The 26541-nt window shown below is 39.2% G+C and overlaps 1 protein-coding gene across 24 annotated transcripts in view; it reads left to right on the forward strand.

The window, feature by feature from the left end:
* The window catches only part of PARD3 (par-3 family cell polarity regulator), a 724849-nt gene that overhangs the window by 229825 nt on the left and 468483 nt on the right, over positions 1 to 26541 (forward strand). For 13 of the 24 annotated variants that reach the window (XM_017871440.1, XM_017871462.1, XM_017871451.1 and 10 more), the window contains exon 3: positions 12212 to 12271. The exons of the other annotated variants lie outside the window; for them this stretch is intronic. In XM_017871440.1, coding sequence (XP_017726929.1) covers positions 12212 to 12271 — 60 coding nt within the window. The remainder of the gene's footprint in view (positions 1 to 12211; positions 12272 to 26541) is intronic. 24 annotated transcript variants of the gene reach the window in all.

Raw genomic sequence — 26541 nt, forward strand, 5'->3', positions numbered from 1 at the left:
GGACTACGAAACAAATGCAGGTAAGATCTTATTCTTAATATACCTTGAGGAGAAAAATAAAAGACTTTTTTGAAAAACTCTTGACTTGTACCTGTCTTCTGGAGTCCTGATTGGGGAAAGGAGTGGTATATCTTTCACTCTATGCTTTTATTTATTTATTTTATAGAGACAGGGTCTCTCAGTGTTGGGGAGGCTGGTCTCGAAATCCTAGGCTTAAGCAATCCTCTCACCTCGGCCTCCCAAACTGCTGGGATTACAGGTGTGAGTCACTGCACCTGGCTTCATTTATTCAATATTTGAGCCAGAATAGGAAAAAAGAAAACCAAGGAAATTCTAATGTGTTAAATGAGACAGTTTTTTTTTTTTTTTAACTTACATAATGAATTCCTTATATTTGAAAAAACTAAGTGAAAATAAAATTTTGTGTCTGTTTCAGTGTAAAAGCTTATTTTATTCCACTACAGCATACAGAAACTTTATTCTTTTTCCTAGAAGTTATGATACCAGACACCCTTCTTCCTTGAAATACTTAAATGGGAAGGACTGAAAAGAATCACTGTAATTGGCATGTAGAGTGTCACTGGATACTCATTAGGATAAGAAAATGTAGTGAAATCAACTTGAAATTTAACCAAATTGATGGCATTCTGCCTTGTAAGGTGCTTTATGAAATGTAGTCACATTTTATAGTAGACTTAAGTTTTAGTTTTCAGTAAAAAAAATTTTTTTTTAATTTTTAGTGTTTCAAAGGACTTTTAACAAAAACTCTGAATGAATACTCTGTAAATACTTAGGCCATTACTGTTTTGCAATAGAAATTTCTGTTATAGTATATAAAATTTAGTATTTTCAGTCTATTAATCTTTGGCCCGTACCCCATCCTACAAGAAAGACTTAAACATTCAATGAGAGACAAATTTGACTTCTTTAAAGCTAGAACAGAAGAATGGAGACAGAATTTCACAAAATTTAGTCTGAACTTGACATCCTGATATTCTTAGAGAATGTTTTGACTTTTAAGCCTTAAAAAATATTCATGTTTTTGAACTGCGGAACTCCAATCTCAAGTTTGGTTGTTTGGCAAGTAAATTAAGAATAATCATTATAACAGTCCTTTGCTACATGTCTACTGTAGCTGTGCTCTGTCCTGTGTGTTTTAGACATTACTGTATTTAGAAGGAGAACAACTCCAAGGTGCTACATGGAGAAACTAAAGAGAGTCACGTGGCCAAGATGTACCACATTGGAAGTGCCAAAACTGGGTTAAAAGCCCTGATCTGACTTATTTTATTTATTTTTATTATTATTATTTTTGAGACATTGTCTCACACTTTTGCCCAGCCTGGAGTGCAGTGCTATGATGTTCGCTACAGCCTTGACCTCCCTGGGCTCAAGTGATCGTCTTACCTCACCCTCTCAAGAAGCTGAGACTACAGGCATGAGCCATCACACCTGGCCAATTTTTGTATGTTTTGTAGAGTTGAGGTCTCACGATGTTGCACAGGCTGGGTGACTTATTTTGAAGCCCATTTTCTTTTTGTCATCCTCCTCTACCTTCAGGACTTTTCAGATAGTTTAATCCTGTCCTTGTAATTCCTGGTATCGCTTACTCTATTCTTGAGGTTTTCTGGTCTCTTGTATAGCCAGGTGAGAACTGAGTTGAAAAGCTTTTTATATAGGCTTCATGGATATGTATACTGGTGTAAGTGGGTCACACAGTTAATAAAAATATTGGAGAAGCCCATTTAGTTCACTTCTTTATAACAGCAGTGGCTGTATACACTTAAGGGTTTCTGGTAGTTGGAAATAGGAGTTTAAAAGTAATAGTTATTAAATTAAGTGGAAACTGTGGGTCATTTCAAAGACATTGTTTTTACAAATTGATTACACACATACTAGGTCTTTCCAAGAGCATGCTTAGATTGAACAGAAAGTCTTACTAACAGAACACGTGCCCTGTGCTCTGTATTGTCCTCAGGGCATATGATTGACTATTACAGTAATAAACCATTGCTTTCTCAGAGGTGCAAAAGGAAGCTATAGTCTGAGTGCTTGGGAGAGGCATAAGTCATAATTGTAGGCTGTAATAAATGTAAATCCATGAAAAATGGGTTAGCTTCAAACAGCTGAGTTGCAGAGTTTTGCAAAACCATGCCCCCGTGTTCCTCTCTGGAGCCCAGATCATAGAAGAATTTTCCATCTTTTTTAACAGTGGAATTTCTAAGGCTTTTCAGAAATCTCCGGTCTCTTGGTTTCTAACAAGAGAACAATATCGAGTCTTAGATGACAGAAATGAATTCCTAAATAAGTTGAACTTTTTAAAGTTTTTACCAAATTTAAATAATAATGCTCATACAAATGGTAGCTCAGGTCGTCCCTGTGCGGGTGGTACTGAACTCACATTCTAAATTTGAAATGGCAGGCTCTCTGTTCCCCTATCTGGATAATCTCTGATAAAACATTAATCATCTCAAAGTTCTATTCAAGTCCGTTGATGGAAATTGTGAAATGTACTTTAGCTTGAGGAATTGAATTAATGTTTTCTAATAGCCCTGAGATATTCACTGATTTATAGGTTTGAATGCTGGGAGGTGCATTTGTGTTTCTCTCTGTGTGTGTGAGCTCATCCTAGTTAATCTAAATAGGTGATTAGAAATGATGCACATTCTGTATCATAAAAATATTAACGCTGTGACTGGTGAATATTGGTATGGTTTATTTGTGTGTGTCATTCAGCTCACTCATTGCTTTATACACCTGGTATAAATTTGTGCTCAACTGAGAAATATTTGTTGAATTTTAAAAATCCTTTAAATGTATATGCATATATATGTAGACATGGAATCATAGATGCATATATTTAATTCTAATGTTTCATTTTCAAGCAGGTGCAGAATTTATCTGATTTGATTAGTTACACTATGTGCCTCTGTTGTGCAATACTAGTTTTCTCATCCATCATTTTTCTCCTTACAACTCCTTTATCACTTCACAATACCTAACTCTGCTCTGTAACATTTCTGCCTCAAACCCACATTGATGATGTACTTTGGTCTTTCTCACTACCCTCTTCCTTTACAATGTTACAGCTTAACAATGGGTGCAGCATCCATTTGTCTTTCATTTAATTCCTTTCTGTATCTGTAGGATCTGAGAAGTGTCTAGCCCAGGTAGGCAATGCAGTAACCATGTATTGAGTGAATATGGGAAGGGAAGAAGGAAAAAAACATGGTTCCAAGATCCTCAGGAGGTCTAGTTGAAAGGACTCTGCCTCTTTTGTGGCATCTTGGAGCAGTCGTTTCATCTCTTGAGCCTTAGTTCCTTCTCTGTGAAATATGCATTATTATTATTATTATTATTATTATTATTATTATTATATACTATTTGAGACAGAGTATTGCTCTGTTGCCCATGCTGGTGTGCAGTGGTGTGATCTCTGCTCACTGTAACCTCCACTTCCTGGGTTCAAGCAATTCTCCTGCCTTAGCCTCCAGAGTAACTGGGGCTGCACGTGTGCACCACCACACTCAGCTAATTTTTGTATTTTTAGTAGAGACAGGGTTTCACGTGTTGGCCAGGCTGGTCTTGAACTCCTGACCTCTGGTGATCTGTCCACCTTGGCCTCTCAAAGTGCTGGGATTACAGGTGTGAGCCACCATGCCCAGCCAGTCCTCTTTTTGACGGCAGTGTTCTGTATGAGGTGCTATGTGCAGCCTTCCAATAGAATGCTAATAGGATAGAATGCATTCTAAGATTACATTCTAGGAGAAGGGATATGTCAGTTCTTCAGTCCATGTCCTCACCTGTATCTTTGTATCAGTTACCACTCGCAGAGGAAAAAAATGAGCATCCCAGGTGATTCAAAGTAGGGAGGTTTCACCTGTTCTAATAGAATTTGTTACATCAATACGTGTTACAGGCAAATTCGAACTGTTATGAAGAAAGAGCGTGACATACTTCACTGGGAGTTCTGCATCATGAGTCCAGAAAAGAAAGTTGTGCCTATATTGTGGAGGCTTGAATTAAGGATAAGTAATTAAAGTTGGTGGTTAGTTAGGAGCACCTAAAGTTTGGGTCTGTGTCAGGACTGAAGGTTGAGGTAAGAAATTTTGGAATCTAGGAGTGAAGAACTTTGGAATGGTGGCACTTACTGAAGTGTGTTCTAAATCCCTGTCTGTGTTCCAAGTTGTTGCTAATTTCCCTTGTGGCTTTCTGCTGTTACCATTCATTGTACCTTAGGCCTGCGACTGCATAGAGGACAGGGCATGGTAATCGTGATTGTGTTGGCTCATCCCTGAAGCAGGCATGTTCAGGTTTTAAGTGTAGTAACAATACAGAAACTCCTAACCTTGACCGAAACTCCCCCGGCTTAGCTTGCACCAGTTGTACCGTACCCACCAACACTATGGTCATATGGAGTTTCTTTTCGCTCTTTGAGACCAGCAACTTCATTTCTGGATTAAGGCCTTGCATTCTTTCTCTCCACTGGAAATTCTCGTCCCCCGATTTTAGGTGAGCTCCTCTTTGTCTTGGGTTTGTCTTCAGTCTTGATGCTCAGAAAAGTCTCCCCTGATTGACAAGTCATGCTCCATCACATCCTCCTATTTTAATTATTTCTTTACTATATGATGTTACCTTATTAGTGTAATGTGAGCTCATGTGAGTAGGGTCTTTGTCTGGCTCACTGCTGTAGCTAGTGTTTAGAATGTTCAACATGTGGTAGAAACTCAAGTGTTGGTTGAATGAAAGAATGAATGGGTAAAGACACCTTGGCCTCATTTCCTGTATCTGTTTTCCCTACCCAGCCCCACTTAAATGTAATAGGAAAACAGAAAGACCATATTTACTAATTATAAACACTTGCTGAGAGCTGGGTAATGGAGACCCTTTGTTTGGGCACACATAGAGATAAAGTAGTATTTATTTATTATTGGCAAGAAGGTCCAGGCTCACCAATTGGTATTCCATTACCAGGGGTGAATGAATGATGTGAAGCGGGGTGGGGAGGGGTGATGGGGTGGGGGAGTCTGGGAACAAGCTGGTTTCGTGACTGGGGCTGGGGCCCTCTGGGTTGGGACAGAATGGCGTGCAGGTGTGTTTTCCCCTGTTAACTTCCCGCTCTGTTTCTTGGTAGTCCTGCCATTGCAGGCTCCTATTATCTGCGCCAGAAGGAGGCATTTCAAGGTGTTAGTGGTGTCGGTAGTGGCTGAGGAAGAAAGGCGGAGAGTTAGTAAATAGCCATAGTAAGGACAGAAAGAGATTTTTTTCCAGCATCTGGGTGCTTTGCCTGCAGTGCCTGTCTCATGCAGCTGCTTGTGGACACAGCGTTTATGAGGTTTCTCTTGTGCATTTTAAAGAATCAGGATTTCCATAGGAGAAGTCCTAAAAGACAGATGTAGACTCTGGGCATGCCCATCTCCAGTTCTTCTTTTAGAAACTGTTTCAGGAAGGATTCTTTATATACCAGGAAGAATGCCCTAACGTGATCATTGTTTGACAGGGATCCTTAGCTGACAGCGAGAACAGGGTGGCAGGCACCTTTGAAGGTGACCTCTCCTTTGGCTAACACAAAATTCAAAAGCTGGTGTTTCCCTTGCTGTTCTTTAGCCGCATTTCCAACTACTCTGCCCACTCCCAGTTTTAAAATAGTAAGTAACAATTTTACTATGAATCAATGAAAATGCAATCAACTGTGGATTATACAGTATTACAGTTTTCAATGAATGCTTATGTCTTTTCTTTCTCCTTTCCCTCCAAGGGAAAAGTTGGGAAGTAGGGGAGAACAAAAGGAGAAGGCATTCAAGCAACAATTCCTCATATATTCTTGAAAGCAATTAGACTCAAGTCACATTTGATTTGTTACGATTTTTAGGATCCTTTTGGAGTGGACGTTGGCGAGGGCTGGCCAGCAGGGCATCAGGGGGATGTTGTGAGTCCTGCCCCTCCTTTAGCACTAATTTTAAATTAGATTTGAAGAGTGGTTGGTGAACAGCCCTCCACTGCCCATCTGCAGCTAAAGAGAAGAGCCTTTAAAAGGACGTCCTGCTGAGATGGTTTTTCGTAGAAAGTATAATTAAATCCTGTTAGGAAGACCCGGAGTGAGACTGGCAATTGGCATTTCATGGACATAAGTGTATGAAATGATCCTGGATTGGTAATGTTCACTATCTTTGTATAAATAACAAAAATGGAGGTTTTGGGTCACTACAGATGATGTCCATGTCATTCTCTGCTTCCTGTTAGCATGCAAGTTCTAGTGTGCGTAGCAGTAGAAATTATGAGTAAATACTGTCTGTTACTGATACATATGATTCCTGTACGTGGAATCACTTGAGTATTCTGATGTAAGGCCGTTTGGAGAATTCTAAAAATGCAACACTTGATTATCTCACCCCCCAGTAAAACTGTGAATTCAGGATTAACAAGATACAATGAGTTCATGTCTAAAAGAGGAAGAAACTGTATTTCGACACGCTTATTTTTTTTTTGACACGTACTTATATTAGTTTGCTGGGATGCCATAACAAAGTGCCTCAGACTAGGTGGCTTAAACAACATAAATTTATTTTCTCACAGCTCTGGAGGCTGGAAGTCCAAGATCAAGGTGTTGGCAGATGGCTGTTTTCATGTTCACATGGAGTTCTGCTGCTGTGTGCATCTGTGTCCAAATTTTTTCTTCTTCAAAGGATGCCAGTCATATTGGATTAGGACCCAATCTAATGACCTCATTTTAACTTAATTTCTTTTCTAAAGACTATTTCCAAATACAGTCATATTCTGATGTACTGGGGTTTAGGACTTCAACATGACTTTTTGGGGGATACAGTTCAACCTATAATAATACTACACTTTTTTAAGTGATTGTGGGGAGCTCTTGATAAATGAATTTAAGAGTATATGCTGGCTCTGTTTAACCAAGTTCTTACTTTGATTTTTATAAAGCAAAATATTTCACTTCCACTCATTACTATGTAATCTCATAGGTCGGTTGAGTTTTGGACCATTTGTCATGTATCTTCCACATATCTTCTATGTCTCTCTCTCTATGTATATATAATAGAGAGAGAGAGACAGGGTATCACTATGCTGTCCAGGGTGGACCAAATGAACCTTCTGTCTCAGCCTCCCAAAGTACTGGGATTATAGGCATGAGCCAGGGAGTCTGTGCTACTTTGTGTTTTAATGTAAAATAGAGCAGTACCCCTCAGACTTTGAGGTTATATTAATGTCCTGCAGGTCTTGATTCAGTAGGTCTTGGGTGCAACTTGAGATCCTGCATTTCTAGCTTGTTCTCCAGTTGATACTAATGCTGCCAGCCCTCAAACCATAGCTTGAGGAATAGAGCTAGGAGTGGCCGCACAATTTGCAGGTTCAGTGTTACAGAACCACTCAGTGTAGCAAAGTCCAAACACTGATGAGATTGCAGCAAGAGAAAGTGAGACATTTATTACATGGCCCCAAGCAAGGAGAATCAGGCAGCCCATGTTTAAAACCCCAACTCCCCGATGGCTTACAGGTAGGGATTTTTAAAGGCAGGAAGGCAGAGGTCACAGGTACGGTAATAAATTCATACATGGAGGTTGTACTTGGTTTTGACCTATAGAGGCGGGCTTTCTTGAAGCGCCGGGTGATAAAACGTGATAGGTAGATTTAAAAATTTTCAGATTTGCAGTTGGTTAAGGAAGAGAAGCTTTGTTTAAATATTTGAGGTCAGCAGAAAAGAATGTTAGCTGTGGCTTGTGTCACCTCCGACGGACTTTACAGCAAAGAACAAGAAGAGCTGTCAGAGGCCTACCCTCAGTTTTCTGTCACCTGAGCTCTGCGTGCCAGCACATCTGTTTAGTAGGGGTCCAGGTTTCTGAAAAACAGGAACATATGCTAAGATGTTATCTTACATTTCTGTTGAGAACAAAACATCTCATGACTCTAACTTTGTTGGTTACTGTTTTAAGCGACTGTTACCTTCTTATCAAATTGCTCATTTACTTCTCAGGGCCAGTGAGGTGCCTGGAATTTCCCTCATATGAACTCAAGCTTTTTCTTTATTTCCATGCCTGGCGGGGGTGGGGATTAGGTACCTAAGAGGGGTCCCTGCTTCATCTTAGTAATGCAGAATGAAAATGCGGGTCCGTTGTTCAAAAGTGACTCAGAAGTATGAACTGGTCACCGCAGAGCAAGACACCTACTGTGGCCCCTGTGTGAGTGTACAGGTGATAGCTCACCACCCACGGAGCCAGCCCTGAGCTGTGTCGGAGTGCTGATGGAAATTATCTCAGGGCACTTATCCGCAATGATTTGTAAGATGATGGCTTTTATTGGCCCGTGATAAAATCCTTATACTTCTAACTAGTCATGGTTTTACATAGTATTTACACAAAACCCAGAGCATGGAGGAGCATAAGCATGCGGGAGGCATAGCTGAAGCAAGTTGCTCCTGAGTGTAGATATCTTGGTGCCTAAAACACAGAATATCACCAACACCACAGTGATTATAATATATAACTTGCCCTTCTTTTGCAAAGTTTCGAAGGAATCTAGGGTATGACACGTGAATTCCTCTGCCCAATGATGGTGATTCTCCTTTGTCCTTGAGGTAGCACAATGCCTGCTTTTTGATGGTGGTATTTAACTCTGGGAGCAACATTCATGCATTTTTCAGAGGGGAACAATTATAATCATCATCATAATACAAGGTTATAAAATGCGTGAGTTAGGCCGTGCACGGTGGCTCACACCTGTAATCCCAGCATTTTGGGAGGCCAAGGAGTTAGAGACCAGCCTGGCCAAGATGGTGAAACCCCATTTCTACTAAAAATGTAAAAATTAGCCAGGTGTGCTGGCAGGCGCCTGTAATCCCAGCCACACAGGAGGCTGAGACACAAGAAGAGCTTGAACTCGGGAGGCAGAGGTTGTAGTGAGTCAAGATTATGTCACTGCCCTCCAGCCTGGGTGACAGAGGGAGACTCTGTCTCAAAAAAACACAATTAAAAAAATAAACATTAGCCTCGGTGGCTTATATTTTCCTTCTGCTTAATTTACCATGTCTACCCATGCTGGGCATTAGGATGTCAGTTTTGGGGCTGTGGTCCCAGTTGACTGGACTAGAAAAATGAGTTTATCCCATATCACCCCTATATGGGTGCCTTCTTTTTTTTTTTTTTTTTTGAGACTTAGTTTCAGTAAAGACAGGGTTTCTCCCTGTTGGTCAGGCTGGTCTCAAACTCCCGACCTCAGGTGATCCATTCGCCTCGGCCTCCCAAAGTGTTGGGATTACAGGCGTGAGCCACTGCGCCTGGCCATAGTGCCTTAATGCTTAGAATCATCTAGCAAATATTTTTCAAATATGACTAGAGGCAAAATCTTCTTTCATCATTTTGCATTTCTCAGTGCCGAAGGCTGTCAAAGTATCTTTTTCTCCCCCCATGGTGTTCTTACAGCTCAGTAATGAATAAGGTGGATTTGTCAATTGATCTGTATAAAAAACACAGACTCTGATGTGCTCAGTCATACATCTTCAGACCTATCTCCATTTCACTGCCCCTTCCCCTCCTTTTACATTGTGGGAGCTGTGCAGGTTCCCTTATGGAAGTCATGGAAATGTTTTTCACTTAACAAACTCGAGGTATGATGAAAATGGTCTGAGGTCTATTCCTACTTATCCTACTAGATTGCCTCTTGGTGCTTTTTCAAATTCTTGATCCCGAATTCCTTTAATCAAGTAATAATTTCAAAGAACATGATTAGGTTTCCATAGGGTCATTACTTCTTTTATATTCTTGGTTCTTTTTACCTTATTCACCCGTATCTTTATTTTCAAGGATTTCTATATCCATCAGTTGGGACCGAAAACTAATCTGCATTAAAGTAGCAGTTGTTACTTGATATGACTTACCTTTTTTTTCCTCATGGATATTTGAATGTTATGGGATTTGGGAAGGTAATTTTTTTAAATTACTGGTAAAAATCTTGTGGAGGATTCTGATTCTCAGTTCTGGAATAACCTACATTTTTTGAGTAAGTGGTGCATTCACATGGTTTAAAATTCAAAATACGTAATTGACGACACCATATCTGAGCCATTCGGTTTCCTTCTCAGGAGGCAGTATTGTTAGTGTGTATGTCTGTTGTGTGTGTTCTTCTAGAGATAGTTTATGCTTATATAAGCAAATGCAGATACACTTTCCTCTCATTTTACATAATTTTCAGTTTTCTAAGCCTTTAGCAAAAGTGTATAAACTAATGTTATGGGATTTTTACAAAAGGCAGAAGCCTTCAGGACTATAAGGAGTGCAGACAGAGTAATTTGAATGATAGAAGTAAGTATGCTAAGCAACCTCTGAAATCACAGGCACACCACAGTTTTCACTTTCTGCGCACAGAGATGGTACTTTGTGTAGGCTTCCAGAGTTTTGCCCTCCTCCCCCAAAGAAAAGAAAGAAGAAAAAAGAAAAATTAGAAAAAGTGGTGAGCCTTAGTACTAGAAATAGTAAAGAAGTAGCAGGTAAAGTTTAGCAGAATTTTTTTTTTTAAATTAACATTCTGTTAGTTTAATTTCACTTCCTGATAGATTGATGAAATAAACATTAGCAAGAATTTGTAAACATCTGTAAGATAATGGGTGCAGGACTAAAGAATTTAAAGTACTAATCATCATACAAAACCTGATTGCTTTCCTTGATAGTTCTATGGAATTACTTAATTTTAAAAGGCTATAGATGTTAAATGTCATGATTTTGAGTAAGTGATATTTTGAAATCTTATTCACCAAACTAACCGAATTGGATAAAGAAATGTCAAATGTGTAATAAAGTGTCCAAGAGTTAGTGGCCAGTTGAAGAGAACCACAGGATAATGTGTGTCTTTTCTTTAATGATCTAGAAGAATTAGCTAAGCAATATATTAAATCTACAGATGATAGTGAACGAAGTATGTTCTTTTTGTTTTTTATGAGTGTTACTGAGAATGAAGCAGTAGGGTCAAACATGCAAGTTTAGTAAAACGGCAAAAGATGAAAAAGATGTCTTTGCAAAAAAATAACTAATGTTTCTGGGGATGGATAAATCCCTAGGATCAAGAGAGGGGAAAACCTAATGAGTCTAAAGTGTTTTATTCCATATAATGAAAACATATCAAACAGTAATGTTGGGTGACTAGCCTATTTTTTTGACTGCCCAATTAGCTTAATTGGCAGCCATCATTAGATGGCATTATAATTGGGCAAACTTCTGTAATGGAAGTTTTCAATAAAAGGTTTGTCTCTCAACTGAAAAATAATAGACAAACATCATAGAGACACGTAAAAATTGGTTGAGTGAGGTGACATTTGTTTTCATGTGAATTATTAGGAAACTCTGCTCGATTAGTTGGACACCATGTACCTCTCTTCCTCAAGGTACTGTACACAGAAGCTTGAGAAGAGATGAAATGGGGCCAACAAACTAGCATCTGAATGCACTTTACTAAAGGCATTTTTTCTGTTTTACATGTGTTTTGGCTTAGCCTTAGAGATGTTGCAGTATCTTACCAAATGCCTTACAGAGAATCCATGGCCAAAGTGGAACTGAAAGTCCTAGGTCTTTCCGCCAAGTGCATAACTCTTTCTTCCTTACTACACTAGAAAGACTTTTGCGTTGTAATATTCTGAGACAACATCAGTGATTGATTCTTCATTTTAGGAAGCAGTAAGTGATAGGTCTACATGTGCAAAGAGGAAGGTAAGGTTTCAGTCTTTAAAGCAATAATGGTGGGTTGCCCTTCTGTTAAAGAGTCTCATGTCAACAAATGCATATCTAGTTTAGGCTAGGAAGAAATAATAGTTTGAAAAACAATAGCTTGAAAAATCAGTTGGGCATGCCAGGCATCCTCATATCTTCAAATTTGTGTATCATATATAAGCTGAGTGATACTAAAAAATTGTTATGCTCTAATAAATGATGATTTATGTGTACCAAAGCTCTAATATATAAAATATCTAGAATTGGTAGCATCATAGATATGAATTAAATAGGTGGAGATGAAGTAATTAAAATTCGTTCCTAATTTGCATGGATTTTTTTTTTTTTTAATCTTCAATTTTGTAGGGAAAAAAATTGGAGCATTAAATTGATAGAAAATTGTAAAGAACGTTCTGCTTCCGGTAGTGAAAATGGTCTGTTTTCTTTTCTTATTTTAACGTAAGATCTATACTAATGTCATTTATATTGTACTTTAGTGTTTACGGAGTGGATTCACGTATATTCTCATATTTCATCTGTGCAGTAACCTCTGGAAGGTAAGGTTTCCTCATTATGTTTTTAAATGTCTGTTTCTTAACTCTGTGTAGAGGCAGATTGATTGGGCTTCATTTCCTCAATTTAGAAGGCTGGACTGATTGATGAAACATTGAGGAAGGCAGAGGAAAATAAGGAATAGAGATTCTAAAAATAAAAGTGACCCTTGAAATGGTTTGACTAGCAGTCTCACTTATTTTCCAAAGGCAAAATAAAAAAAAATTAAAAGACAAAATTAAAACCCAGAGATACTAATAAAAGCAGGGAGCACATGTGTTTCTCTGATCCTAACACTTAGAGTAGCAGCTTTATTGACAGTCTATTTTTGTGATTAGAACACTTAGATGTCCATTTTTTAAGGACAACTTTGTTTTTTCTTCCCAGTGTTTTGTTGTTTTACTGGCGTATATTTAAATTTGATTTAAATTTCATGGCATTAAACCGAAAACTTAGATGGTTATATCGTGTCATTTGTTATATTTATTCAGTATTTGTAGGTGAATTTTGGTAAATTTTTTTTTATTAGTTGGGGTTATGTACCCCCACTTTTAATCCCAAGTCCTCACAATGATAACAGCTTAAACATGCTAAGAGTTTGTTTCTCTCTTACGTGAAAGAAGTCAAGCAGTTGGCAGTCCAGGTCTGGTATGTATTGACAGCCCCAGTGTCAGATAACCAGAGACTTGTCTCCCTGAAGTATCATTCTTAGCAAATCACCTCATGGTCCAGGGTAGCTGCCTGAGCTTCAGTCATCAGGCTGACATTCCAGGCAGCAGAAAGGAAGAAAGAAGAAGAAGGGCACCTGGTTTCCGTTTTAGGATGCTTTTGTGAAGTACCAATTAGCATTCTTGTCTTGAACATCTTAAAGATGTTAGAGCTCATGCGAAAGCAGCTTACTGCAAGGTAACCACGTGACTGCCTAGCTCAATACAGAATTTTCTTATGAAGGAGGAATAGAACAGTGGATGCTGGTGTAGGCAACACTCAGTCTGTGTCACATGTAGCGCTTAACCCATCAGTAGTGAGGATGCTTCAGTTCAACCAGTTCATGGCTTTGGGGGCTGTACCAATTGGTTTATAATAGTTACGATTTTGTGACCAATTATTCTCTATGTGGAGATATATATATGTTAGAGGAACTGCTTTGTTCATTTAGACCAATGAAAGCGAAGTAATTTATGGACAAGTGGCTATAAGAGGATATTGGTGAGCATATTTGTTCCCACGAGTCATTTTCTAACCAGTTAACACTGGATTTCTGTACTGTCTTTAATTTTCACATTATCTCTAAAGTCTTCAGGAGGAAATGCAAGCAGTGTGGTACTAGAATAGTTTTCTGTGTGAATTATTTTCCCTTTTATTCTTTACTGGAACCAGTAATTGCCTAGAGAATGATGGGCAAAATGCCAGCTCACCATTTCTTTAAGGGTCTAAGAATTGGCTTTAGAGAATGGAAGAAAATTCCAGAAACACTGTTAAGAAAGTTATTATTTATTTCAAATGTTATTTGGAACAGCAAAGGGCAATGTGTTTTATAGCACAACTTTTAAGATGACTGAATTGGCAATAAATTCACATAATGAAACTTCCAGCAAGTCTTTATATTTCTGCTGGGGAATTCTTTGGTTCTTGGCGTAAATTTTTAAATAGTTGATATCAGCTTTCTATTCTTAACATTCCTTTAGTTGTAGAGCTAATGTGAAAACAGCTTGCTGTGTTGTAAAGAATGCCTTTAGTTAGCCAATGAATCAACTCATGCGTGTTTCAGTTGTCAAGCATGTTAAATAGTAGTTTTTAGACACAAGAGGGATTGCCCATAATATCGTTATTGTGAGATTCTGTTTCTCATCCACAACGAATGAAATCCTTTCTTTCCCAGACTGCCTCTCCCAGTCCCTCCAGCACTGTGGTTCAACTCTGTACCAAGAGAGGACAAGTCCTGGGTTCTCAAAGACCTGGATTTTGGTTCTAGATTTGCAGTGTGGGAGTCAGGCAAACAGATGTATCTCTTGAGGCTTTAGTATCCTCACATTTCAAACAAGGACTTAAGTTAAAATACTGTTTCCTTTAACTTCCAAAATTCGATAACTTTGGGCAATGGATTTAACAAAAATCTTTAAAAAATAACCTAAATAAATTTCTAGAACAAATTTCCCAAGAATCCCAAATAAATATTAATTTATATTTAAAGATGCTGTATTTAGTTTAAACAATGCAATAATTATGAGCTTTAAAAGGAATCTAAATCAAGATATGTTTAACATTGGCTATTTATGATAAGTTCAAGTACTTAAGCTAATTTTTAGCGTGATACCTGTATTTCATTGGGGGAAAGACAAGCGGAAACAAAACAGTATCACTTCACACACTGATCATGTTTTGTATTTTCTTTTAGACATTCAATGATTAATGTGTTAGACCACATAAATCAGACAAGGAGGATTGAAGGACATACCTTATGAGTCAGCTAAAAATCGTACCAGTTCAATAGTACATGCTTCCTTTTGTGAGCAGCTATCATTGTTCTGAAGTTTTGGAAGTTGTGGTGAATAGTACGTTGTGTCTCTAAGTGGCCCTGCTATTGTAATCTGTGGTTACTCTTTAAGTTATGGTGGAAATCTTCATGTGCTCAAGCTTGATCACAGTTTCAAGCTTAAAAATTTAAATGTGGGAGATGATACCAAATATTTGGCAAATGTTTTATGGCCCACAGCCAGGATTAGTAAAAAGTATGGTGAATAGATAATTTACAGTTTTCTCGGAACATATTAAAATGCTCTTTGGGATTAAATCAAGCTTGATTTATTTGTTTATGAATGAGTGAATGACAGGATTTCACTCTGTCACCCAGCTAGACTACAATGGTGAGATTACAGCTCACTGCAACCTCGACTTCCCAGGCTCCAGTGACCCTCCCACCTCAGCCTCCCGAGTAGCTGGGACCACAGGCACATGCCACCTTGCCTGGCTAGTTTTTGTATTTACTTTTTTTTTTTTTCCCTAGAGATGGGGATTCATCATGTTGCCCAGGCTAGTCTCAAGTGATCTACCTACTTTGGCCTCCCACAGTGCTGGGATTACAGGCATGAACCACTGCACCTGGCCAAGCATGCTGTAATTGAAAAATTTAAAATGCTTTTCTGGCTGGGCACGGTGGCTCACGTTTATAATCTCAGCACTTTGGGAGGCCAAGGTTGGTGGATCACCTGAGGTCAGGAGTTTGAGACCAGCCTGGTCAACATGGTGAAACCTCATCTCTACTAAAAATACAAAAAATTATCCGAGCATGGTGGTGCACACCTGTAATCCCAGTTACACAGGAGGCTGAGACAGGAGAATCGCTTGAACTCAGGAGGCGGATGTTGCAGTGAGCTGAGATTGCACCACTGCACTCCAGCCTGGGTGACAGAGTGAGACTCCATCTCAAAAAATTTTTTTTTTCTGTAGTGAAAGTGGTAGCTCTAGGCTGGGCGTGGTGGTTTATGCCTGTAATCCCAGCACTTTGGGAGGCCGAGTCGGGCGGATCACGAGGTCAGGAGTTCAAGAGTGGGTGAAAATTAAGGTCAGGGGATTGAGGACAGTCTGACCAACATGGTGAAACCCAGTCTCAAGAATACAACAATTAGCCAGGCGTGGTGGCGCACATTTGTAATCCCAGCCACTCAGGAGGCTGAGGCAGGAGAATTGCTTGAACTCGGGAGGTGGAGGGAGTGAGCCAAAATCATGCCACTGCACTCCAGCCTGGGAGACAGAGTGAAACTATGTGTTGAAAACAAAACAAAACAAAACACCCAAACCCAAAACAACCCACCCCCACACACAGAGAAAATGGTAGCTCTTATTTATTTAGCTCACGTTGTCTGACGATGAACTAGATTTCTTATATACATTTTTTTTTCATTGAATTTTTAACCAAATGCTCATTCACAAGTGAGGAAACTAAGGTCATCTAGGGAACCTGGGAGGGGGCAGGGGCGTTACAGATAGGGCTAACCTGACAGCAGAGCCAGAGGTGCACATCCTCATACAAAGTAGTGCTTAGACTCACTGGGGTTTATTGAAAAGGATGCTGCTACATTGGTTTAATAATTTTATTTTCTTTCTTTTCTTCTTCTTCTTTTTTTTTTTTGAGATCAGTCTCACTCTGTTGCCCAGGCTGGAGTGCAGTGGCGTGATTTCGGCTCACTGCAACCTCTTGCCTCCTGGGTTAAAGCAATTCTCCTGCCTCAGCCTCCTGAATAGCTGGGATTATAGGCGTGTGCCACCATGCCCGGCTAAGTTTTGTATTTTCAGTACAGATGGGGTTTCACCATGTTGGTCAGGCTGGTTTTGAACTCCTGACCTTGTGATCCACCCACCTTGGTCTCCCAAAGTGCTGGGATTACAGGCATAAGCTACCGTGCCCAGCCTTATAATTTTCTCTTTGAATACGTAGATCTCTTGAAAATGTATATGCTTAGGCTATCTGGCTCCCTTCCGTCTTCCTCAACACCTCTACCTCTAAGTAGTATAAATTCAATCTGAACTAACTATAAAAGAAGAAATTAAAAATTTTAACCACATAAAAGTGTGATTAGTATGTATAATTCAAGAACTGGTAGTTAACTCACTCTTAGACATGCAGTTAATGTGTTCCCTCAGCGATTGAGTGTATTTGAGAAGTTGGAAACACTGAATATGGCTTGGTAAGGGTGCAACGGCCTCTGTAGAAGGGAGCTTGGGTTTGAATTCTCGCTCCACAAAGTACTTGATACGCGACCACCTAGAGCTTCAGTTTCTTCATATGTAAAATGGGCTAATAGAACTCACCTCTGAGTTGTCAGGTTAAAATGAACTAATGTGTGGAAATTATAACCATGGTGCTTGGCATGTACTTTGTTCTCAATAAATGTTAGTCGCTCTTGCTATTTTAAAACTTACTCTTCGATAATTCTATTGCTCATTGGTATGGAAATACTTTCTTAAGAAAAATGGCATGTTCTAATCCATTTATGCCTGAGGTTGCAATTTTTTGAATTTTGAAAATCAGACCTTGACAATGACTTTGAGCAGTAGGATATAAACAATGCCCACATGCTTGGTGTTCCAATAATGGAACACGAGGCATGAATGGGCTTAAGGATGGCAGTATGTGATGATTCAGATAAAAAACTTAAATTTTTCAGCATAAAGTTTTGCTGTATTTTGGTTGGAATATTATGAGGAAGTATCACATTTTTAAAAAGCTTGTCTTAGCCTCTAATCTCAGCACTTTGGGGAGGCTGAAGCAGCAGGATTGCTTGAGGCCAGGAGTTCATACTGAGACACTGTCTCTACAAAAGAAAAAAAAAAAAAGCAGCAGAAAACAAAAAACATAGACTGATGTAGCGAGGTGTGCTGGCAGGTACCTATACTCCCAGCTCCTCAGGAGGCCGAGGCAGGAAGATTGCATGAGCCCAGGAGTTCGAGTCTGCAATGAGCTATGATTGTGCCACTGCCTTCCAGCTTGGTTGACAGAATGAGACCCGTGTCTGTTTGAAAAAAAAAAAAAAAGTTTATTCTAGCATTGACTAACACATTAAATAAAGAATTTCTATGCCTGGTCAGCATAAAGTCCTCATTTTAAAATTAAAGAAATGCATCCATCTGTGTACTCATGTGTGTGCATGTGCGCATGCACGCACTCCCACACATATTCTAATAGTCCTGTGGAGTTAGTGATAAAATTTTTTTTCATCCCCATTTTACAGACAGAGGAGATGAGCCATCATTTTACAATAGTGATAGAATGATGGATTCAGACAGAAGGAAAGGTGTGTGAACAGAGACACATTATCGATTCTCATTCAAATCGGATTCATTCTGCTATGCTGTGTTGCCTTCATTCGAGTGGCCAGCGGTTTGAAACATTTGTAAATTTTGATTCGGGGCCATCATGCAGCTCAGTGCTTGTGCCTTGGTGCAAGGTCTCTTGGGCAGAGGTGCTAATTTAAGATTGTTGTCGGTTTGAATGTTCCTAAGAGGATTAAGCAAATTCCACAGCATATAAATGGACATGTTTGGAAGATTTTTTTTCTCCTAAGCAATTTCAGAAAACACACATGCATCATTTGCTAAAACTCTGCAGGTGTGTTAATGAGTTCATCTCATATGAACGAACAGTCAGTCACTGAGGGAACTTCGTATGTCGGGTTGAGTTCAGGTATATGAAATGCAGGCTAAGTTTTAATTAGAATTTATTTACAGCTCGAAGCTGCTCCTGTGTTTTTCTGCCTAAAGTCAGTAATGAACCATTCCTATTTGCCTAGTCATTAGTATTCAGAGCTCCATCAGCCTGCAGTTCAAACCCTTTCCCTTGTTTTTGTCAGAGAAGATGATGGAGCAAGGTTGCTTAGAAACACTTAGCCACACTCTCAACGGGAATTATCAATCTGTTCTGTATGTTCACCCCCACACACGGGAGAAAATTGAGTTTTGCTGCTGATGATGTTAATTGATTGCAAGTTGTTTTAGTGGAAGTGTGATGTTGGAAACTAGATTTCCTTTCGTTTATGCATTAGATGCAGAGAAGCTGTACAGTGACGTGTTCATTCCACTGTAACTAAAAATATCATAGAGGTATCTAAATTTGGTTTTGTATGTTTTAGTATTCAGATCTTGACACTGGTCAGCTTACAGGATTATCTTTGGGTTGAGACTGTTTCTGTAGTGATTTCTTTAGTTCCCGGTAAATTCACACAGCCATCTCCTTCAATAGAGTTCTGATTAGTGCAGTCATGGGGTGACACACTAAATTAGGAGTGGACAGAGGGGTGAAATGGAAACCAGCTGTCATCTGCTTACCTATAATTTTATATGGTCCACAAAAAGCTTTTGTCTTTTTTTTCTTTTTTCCCTGTTCTTTTCAGATCATCTTCTTCAAAAATTTCTTGCTTTAACATGTAAAGAAAAGAATATAGTGTGTTTCTATGGTTCTATGGGTGATTTAATTTGACTTGTATTTATTTTTAAAGATTCCTTGATTTGGCTATTAACAGCGTTTAAAAGGTGAAACAAACAGAAACATTGTTGATGAGAGAATGCACAAGCAAGCAGACAGAGCCCCTCTGGAAGGTCGGGATGGTGAGAATTGGGGTGAGGAAGAGAGGCCAGAGGCAAGCGAACTGTATTATGTTGTTTAGGATTGTGTCCTCCATGGGACCGAAGTGGACGTGTATATTTAAACATAGTATCTTTTGTTATACTTTATCAAGGACTCCCATTGAAAGTAATAGATTGAGACTTTGTGGGGGAGGGCTTACCCTGTACTTCTCTGTCAAACATCAGTGATTCTGCTGCTTATTCATTCAAGACTGCACATAACCATCACCTGCAGAGCTTGAAGAAGCAACGCACGTTTCCCTGACTTGTTCTTGTGAGTCAGTAGAAAAGAAAAATGGCTCAGCCCATGCCTGCTGCATCTCAGAACCTACAGAGAAGGGCTCAAATATCTGATTTTCTTTCTCTCTCTCTCCTTCCTTCCTTCCTTCCTTTCCTTCTTTCTTTTTTGACAGAGTTTCACTCTTGACACCTAGGCGACTCACTGCAACCTCTGCCTTCCAGGTTCAAGCAATTCTCCTGCCTCTGCCTTCTGAGTAGCTGGGATTACAGGCACCCGCCACCATGCCCAGCTAACTTTTGTGTTTTTCATAGAGACGGGGTTTCACCGTGTTGGCCAGGCTGTTCTCAAACTTCTGACCTTAGGTGATCTGCCTGCCTTGGCCTCCCAAAGCGCTGGGATTTACAGGCATGAGCCACCGTGCCCGGCCTTACCTGATTTTCTACAAGTGTCACTGGAAAGCGCTGCTTCTGTAACTTAGGAGATATGAAATATGAGTTCCTGTGTCAGGCCTGGGGTTTCTTATTACACAGAAGCTAACCCTATCCTAAGGGGTGTGCTGTTTGTATACAGAAATAGGAGATAGGATCCAAATTATTTCTGAGTCTACCAAATTTGTCCAATTTGAGGAAAATAGATAAAGCCTGCTCTCTCATGATTATGTCCCAAGAGTTTAAAATTGAATCAAAATTTGGTGTTGAAATCTCAATTTGCTTTAAATAAGATGACTTAAAAATTAATGATTACTGGTCTTAATTATGAATAATACATTATTGTATAATATTAAGCCTCACATAAGATCTAATGAGATAAATGTTCTGGGATGTTGAATCTGGTTTGTTAAGAATATGTGCATTCTCAGAATTTTGTTTTACTTTCATTAAGAAACAGTATGTTTAAGGCCAGGCATGATGGCTTATGCTTGTAATCCCAGCCCTTTGGGAGGCTGAGGCAGGAGGATTGCCTGAGCCCAGGAGTGAGCTAGGATTGGGCCATTGCAGTCCAGCCTGGGTGACGGAGTAGGACCCTGACTCTTTAAGTGAGGGGGTGGGGTGGAGGGGGGAACCATTTCAGTAATCTTTTTCACTTTATGAATGTGTTCATAATAAGGACTCTTATGGAAACTGTTCTGGATAAAATTATTAGTCCAAGTGGTGCCAGAATAGCAGATATTTCTGCATGGCTGCCTAGGAACTTAGTTTCTGCTGACAATTTTGAAAATGTTTCTTATTCCAAAGTACTTAGAGGTCCTCCAGGCTTATGATTGTTCTTTCCCAAGAGTGTGTTTTGAGGGACGGGAGAAGGAACTCCTATATCTTGGTTCCGTGGTTCTCTGTCTGAAGGGAACACTGCCATAAACACTTGAGTCATAGTTTAATGAAGGCCATAGAAGAGCGAATTGGGTTTAACTCCCTCATTTTTCATTTGAGGGAACTAAACTGCATGAGTGAGGCCTGAAAGCCATTTTTGGTGATTTTCAGGCGTATGCGCTGGGGCGGGTCACTGTTTTTGAGTCATGTTAACTTTGGATTTTGCATGTGTCTTTGATTCCTGGTGAATGCAGAGGATTTCCATGTTCCTCTTGGTAGTAGGAGCACTGAGGAGTGAATCCTGCTGTATTGCTTATTCAGAGGCCTGGAGGACACAGGTATTACGGACAAGTGTCTAAATCTGGTGATGGTCAGATCAGAATGCTGAGAGACTAGCTATGTCTGTCAGTGAAACTGTGAATTCAAGGGAGGAGTTTAGGAAGGATTGGCACAATTAAGATAATTAAAATCATTTGCTTTTGATTGTTTACAGTAGTGATTTTTAACCCATAGATCCAGTGCCCCTTTTTATAATCAATATTTTGTAAATCTTTTGGTATCCTACAATAAAATTCATAGAAAATATAACCTAACTGAAAATATAAATAAATGAATAATAGGTAAATAGAAAAAAGAAAGTACCTGAATTCTTATAGAATGTACTATATTAATTTATAATATTAACATTATAGGATGTATTGTATTATAGGCTAATTAGTAAGCTCTCAAAAGATAAATACAAAGGGTGTAACTTATAATAAAAATATCAATCCAGTATGTAAATGCTCAAGCATGACTAAACTGGAAACAAATGCCTTCACAATGTCAAAATACCTCCCACCGGGTGGCAGAGCTCCTCTTGACAAACTCCTGGTTGAATACTTCACGGTGGCCTTGTATGAAGAGTGTGTGCATGAACCAAGTATAGTTCAGTACGTGGAGGCTGATTCTGTGTTTTTTTTTTTTTTGAGAGACGGAGTCTCGTTCTCTTATCCAGGCTGGAATGCAGTGGTGCGATCTTGGCTCACTGCAACCTCTACCTCTTGGGTTCAAGCAGTTCTCCTGCCTCAGCCTCCTTAGTAGCTGGGACTACAGGTGCACGCTGCCATGCCTGGCTAATTTTGTGTGTGTGTGTGTTCTAGTAGAGACGGTGTTTCACTGTGTTGCCCAGGCTGGTCTCGAACTCCTGAGCTCAGGCAATCCGCCTGCCTCGGCCTTCTAAAGTGCTAGAATTACAGGCGTGAGCCACTGCATGTTCTCAATTCTGTGTATTCTTATTTAGTGAAGACTGTAATACATTCTTGAAATTCTTATTTGTTTTTAAGAGACAAGGTCTTACTTTGTGGCCTAGGCTGGAATGCAGTGGTGTGATCATAGCGCACTACAGCCTCAACCTCCTGGGCCTAGGTGATCCTCCAACCTCAGCCTCTTGAGTAGCTGGGACTACAGACATGTGCCATCATACCTGGCTAATTATTGAACTTTTTTGTAGAGATGGGGCCTCTCGCTATGTGGCCCAGGCTGGTCTTGAACTCCTGCTCAAGGGATCCTCCCTCTTTGTCCTCCCGAAGTGCTGGGATTACAGGTGTGAGCCATCACCTAGCTTATCCTTGAATTTCTTGATGTTAAGTACAGATGCTATTTTAAATCTTGAAAATTTGAAGTATCTGTGTGTGCAGTGTCCCCTAGAAAATATGTAAGATAGACAACATTGAGACCTTTTTAGGATACAAATAGAAAATAAGATATTATTTTAAAAATTCTGCCACTGAAATGGATTTTATGTTAAAATTCATTATTAGGTTTCACAATTGCATTATCACTTTTAATACCACAACTAGTTGTTACGTTTTATCTGTATCTTTAGAAAGAAAAAAAAAAACAGTCCATAAGGCCTGCGTAAGAGATGACAGATGAAGAGCAACAAAACCCCCGTTAGTTTTGATGCTGATCAGTTGAAAATTGAGTTAGTCAGTACTTAATGGTTCATCTGAGCTCAGTGTGCTTTTTTTTCTTTTAAGTTTTTTTTTTTGAGACAGGGTCTCACTCTGTCATCCAGGCTGGAGTGTAGTGATATGATCTCAGCTTACTGCAACTGCTGCCTCCCAGGTTCAAGCAATTCTTTCTCTCAGCCTCCCGAGTAGCTGGGACTACAGGCGCGCCCACCACGCCTGGCTAATTTTTGTATTTTTAATAGAGACAGCATTTTACCATGTTGGCCAGGCTGGTCTTAAACTCCTGACCTCAAGTGATCTGCTTGCCTCGGTCTCCCAAAGTCCTGGGATTACAGATGTGAGCCACCATGTTTGCATCTCTTTAGGTTTCAATGCGACAGGGTCTCACTGTGTTGTCTGTACTGGTCTCAAACTCCTATGCTGAAGTGATCCCCCCATGTCAACCTCCTAAAGTGTTGGGATTTCAGGTATGAACCACTCCCCCAGCCTCATTGTGCTTTTTTCAAGTCACAATCTTACTTGGAATAATTTCTGTCTTGGTTAGTTTTGTTAGTGAAACCAATCTTTTCCTTCCTTGTAGCATCAGTAATATTTTCAAGATACAAAAGAATTTGTAGAAGGTATTTAGAGTTAATACTTGCTTGATCTAGTAATTCATAGTTCGAAATGTTCATATTTATCACAATTTGAAAAAAAAATTTTTTTTTTGTAGAAATTCTAGTTGCTTGGGTAACACAAAGGCAAATAATTTCTTACCAGATAGAGCATAATCATATTTGTGTTCTCCCACTTAATTTAGAGTCCAGCATTATTTTTGCTTGTTAGGTAACTTTTTTTCAAAAAACAAATATTTTTGTTTACCTGAAATAGCTAACCTTGTAGAAGCGGTGCACATCAAATTGGGGCAGATATTAATACCTGCATTTAAATAAAAGAGTAATTTCACAACCCAGTGTTCCCAAAACTTGAATTGTTGGTTCAACCTTACTAAGTATGGTAGGATTCTTAATTGAATCAGTCATTGCTTTCTTCAACAAAAGTTTCCATTCCATCTGTTCTTTGGTTTATAATTCTTTGGTGTGTTGTTTGCTTTATTTCCCAAATATATAAGATTTTTTACAGTTAGAAGTATTGCTAGTTTTCATGCTGAAGAGGAAGCCTTGTGACTTTATGTTTTATAGTATCTGATTTGCAATGGTTAATCCTCCTCACAGGATTGTAAAGCCCAAATGAGTGATGCGTGTAACAGACATAGAACAATGCATTGAAATGTTAGCTGCTCTTATCATCATCCTGTTAATATCAGCAGCAGCATTATCTTTGTAATTGAAGAAGAAATTTATTCTAAATATAAAATCTTTGCCAAAATTTTATCAATGAAGATACTTTTTTTGTTTTGTTGTTTTTAAGACAGGGTCTTCCTCTGTCACTTAGGCTGGAGTGCAGTGACATGATCATAGCTTCCCACAGTTGTGACTTCCTGGGCTCAAGTAATCCTCCAGCCTCAGCCTTCTGAGTAGCTAAGACTACAGGTGTGTGCACTACCACACCCAGCTAATTTTTAAATATTTTTGTAGAGATAGGGTCTTACTGTGTTGCCCAGGCTGGCCTTGAACTCCTGGCCTCAAGCAGTCCTTCCTTCCTCAGCCTCTCAAAGTGTTGGGATTCCAGGCATGAGCTATTGCGCCCAGTTGAAACATTTCTGTAGATGGGACTTGTAGGTTCTTGATATGTATAGTTCTGCCCCTTCCACCTGTTGTTGCAGGAGTGTAGTTTTATATACCTGATCATCAGAACACTTGATACTTACAAGAATGTGGTCTAGGGACACCTGGGATCCTCAGGACCCTTTTAAGATTTACTGGGGTCACAAGTATTTTCATAATAATGCTGTCATTTATCTTTTAACTCCCATTCCCTCTAAAGTGTACAGTGCATTTTCCTTGTAGCTTCTTCATGTACTGGGGTGTCATCTGTCTGACAGTATGTTTGTGACAATATGCGCTTTTCTGTTGTTTTTCGAAAATTTTCTATTTCGGTTTCTGATATGTCGTATTCATGGATTTCACCCACATGAACAAAAGCTCTCTGGAGTTCTTCGTGGTTTTTAACAGCATCCAGATTCCCAAGGCATTGAAACTTTGGTCTAAATTGGAGGGGAGCAGGCCACAGCTCCGAAGTCCCACCTGGCAGTTTGAGTTTGGCAACTCAGTTGGCTCACTGCAGCATTAGGGTAAAAAATTTTGAAAAGTCTATTCTGTGTTATCTTTCATAGGCTACCAGAATTGAACATTTTAATATCTAAAGGGGAGTGGCAATTTTAATTTAATTTCATCTAGTAAGAATATATTGGTGTGCCTCTCACAATTTGGAACTCAGTAATTAACTATTAGAATTCTCAGTGGACACAAAAACAGTCTGTACATCTTGATTTTTCCTGAAAAGTCCTTGGACACCAACCTTCACCAGTAAGAAGACAAACATTGCCAAGCACAGTTGGAAAACCACATAATTTGCTGTATCGTGTTGATAAAATAACTCCAACAATGGGTAGAAATTGAAATATATGCATTTGAGTATTTTGGCCAGAACTGGGAGAGTAAACAACTTTTAGAATTCAAAACCAAAACTTTACTTATTATAGGGGTAGATAGATGTACTCTATTCATTTTTCTATTTTGAGAAAATTTTGTCTGAGCCTAATATTTGTCTCTGTTTGAGGGAATAAAAAAGTCTTATAACATTGGAATCACCTATTCCTTGTTTTAGCAAGATATAAAGCTTTTAATAACAAAATGAAAATATTTATAATCTAATCTGTTTCTTTTGCTTGAGTAGGAAGAGAAGGCTTGCATAACTAATAGTCATTTAATCTTCATTGTGAATGACTTTAGCATTTTTTCCTGAGGTTAGATTTTTTTAAAAGTATGTTTTGATATCCTTTAGTCATGCTGACTTATATCTACTTTTTAATAAAATTAGTCACGTGTAGGGGCCGGCGTGGTAGTCCCAGCACTTTGGGAGGCCAAGGCGGGCGGATCATGAGGTCAGGAGATAAGACCACCCTGGCTAACACGGTGAAACCCTGTCTCTACTAAAAACACAAAAAATTAGCCGGGTGTGGTGGTGGGCGCCTGTAGTCCCAGCTACTCGGGAGACTGAGGCAGGAGAATGATGTGAACCCGGAGGGCGGAGCTTGCAGTGAGCTGAGATCCTGCCACTGCCTGGGTGACAGAGCCAGACTCTGTCTTTAAAAAAAAAAAAAAAGTCACGTGTAACAGAGAGTTATATTTCAGCATTGCAAATTTACTTTGTGAATAATTTCTCCCTCATAATTTAAAAATATTTAAAAATCAAACCCAAATTAAATATCCAGTATAAATTATCCTATGGTAAATGCCCTGTGGTAATATGAACAACTCCTCCCCAAACCCTCATTATTCTGTTGAATGATTTTGCATTTCTCTACAATTTCCGTATGTTGATGTTTAAACCTTAACGCAATAAAATTTTTCTCATGTTGTATTTGGCTAATGTGCTTACTCAGGAGAGTGCCACAGTGGTTTGCTTCTGAAGGAAAATAAAGTTATTCCTTAGATTATTATTTGTAAAATACAGTTCATCTGGCATTAAATATTTTTTAACTTTTA

Source organism: Rhinopithecus bieti, unplaced genomic scaffold, assembly GCF_001698545.2.
Source record: "Rhinopithecus bieti isolate Rb0 unplaced genomic scaffold, ASM169854v2 scaffold_763, whole genome shotgun sequence".
Classification (NCBI taxonomy): domain Eukaryota; kingdom Metazoa; phylum Chordata; class Mammalia; order Primates; family Cercopithecidae; genus Rhinopithecus; species Rhinopithecus bieti.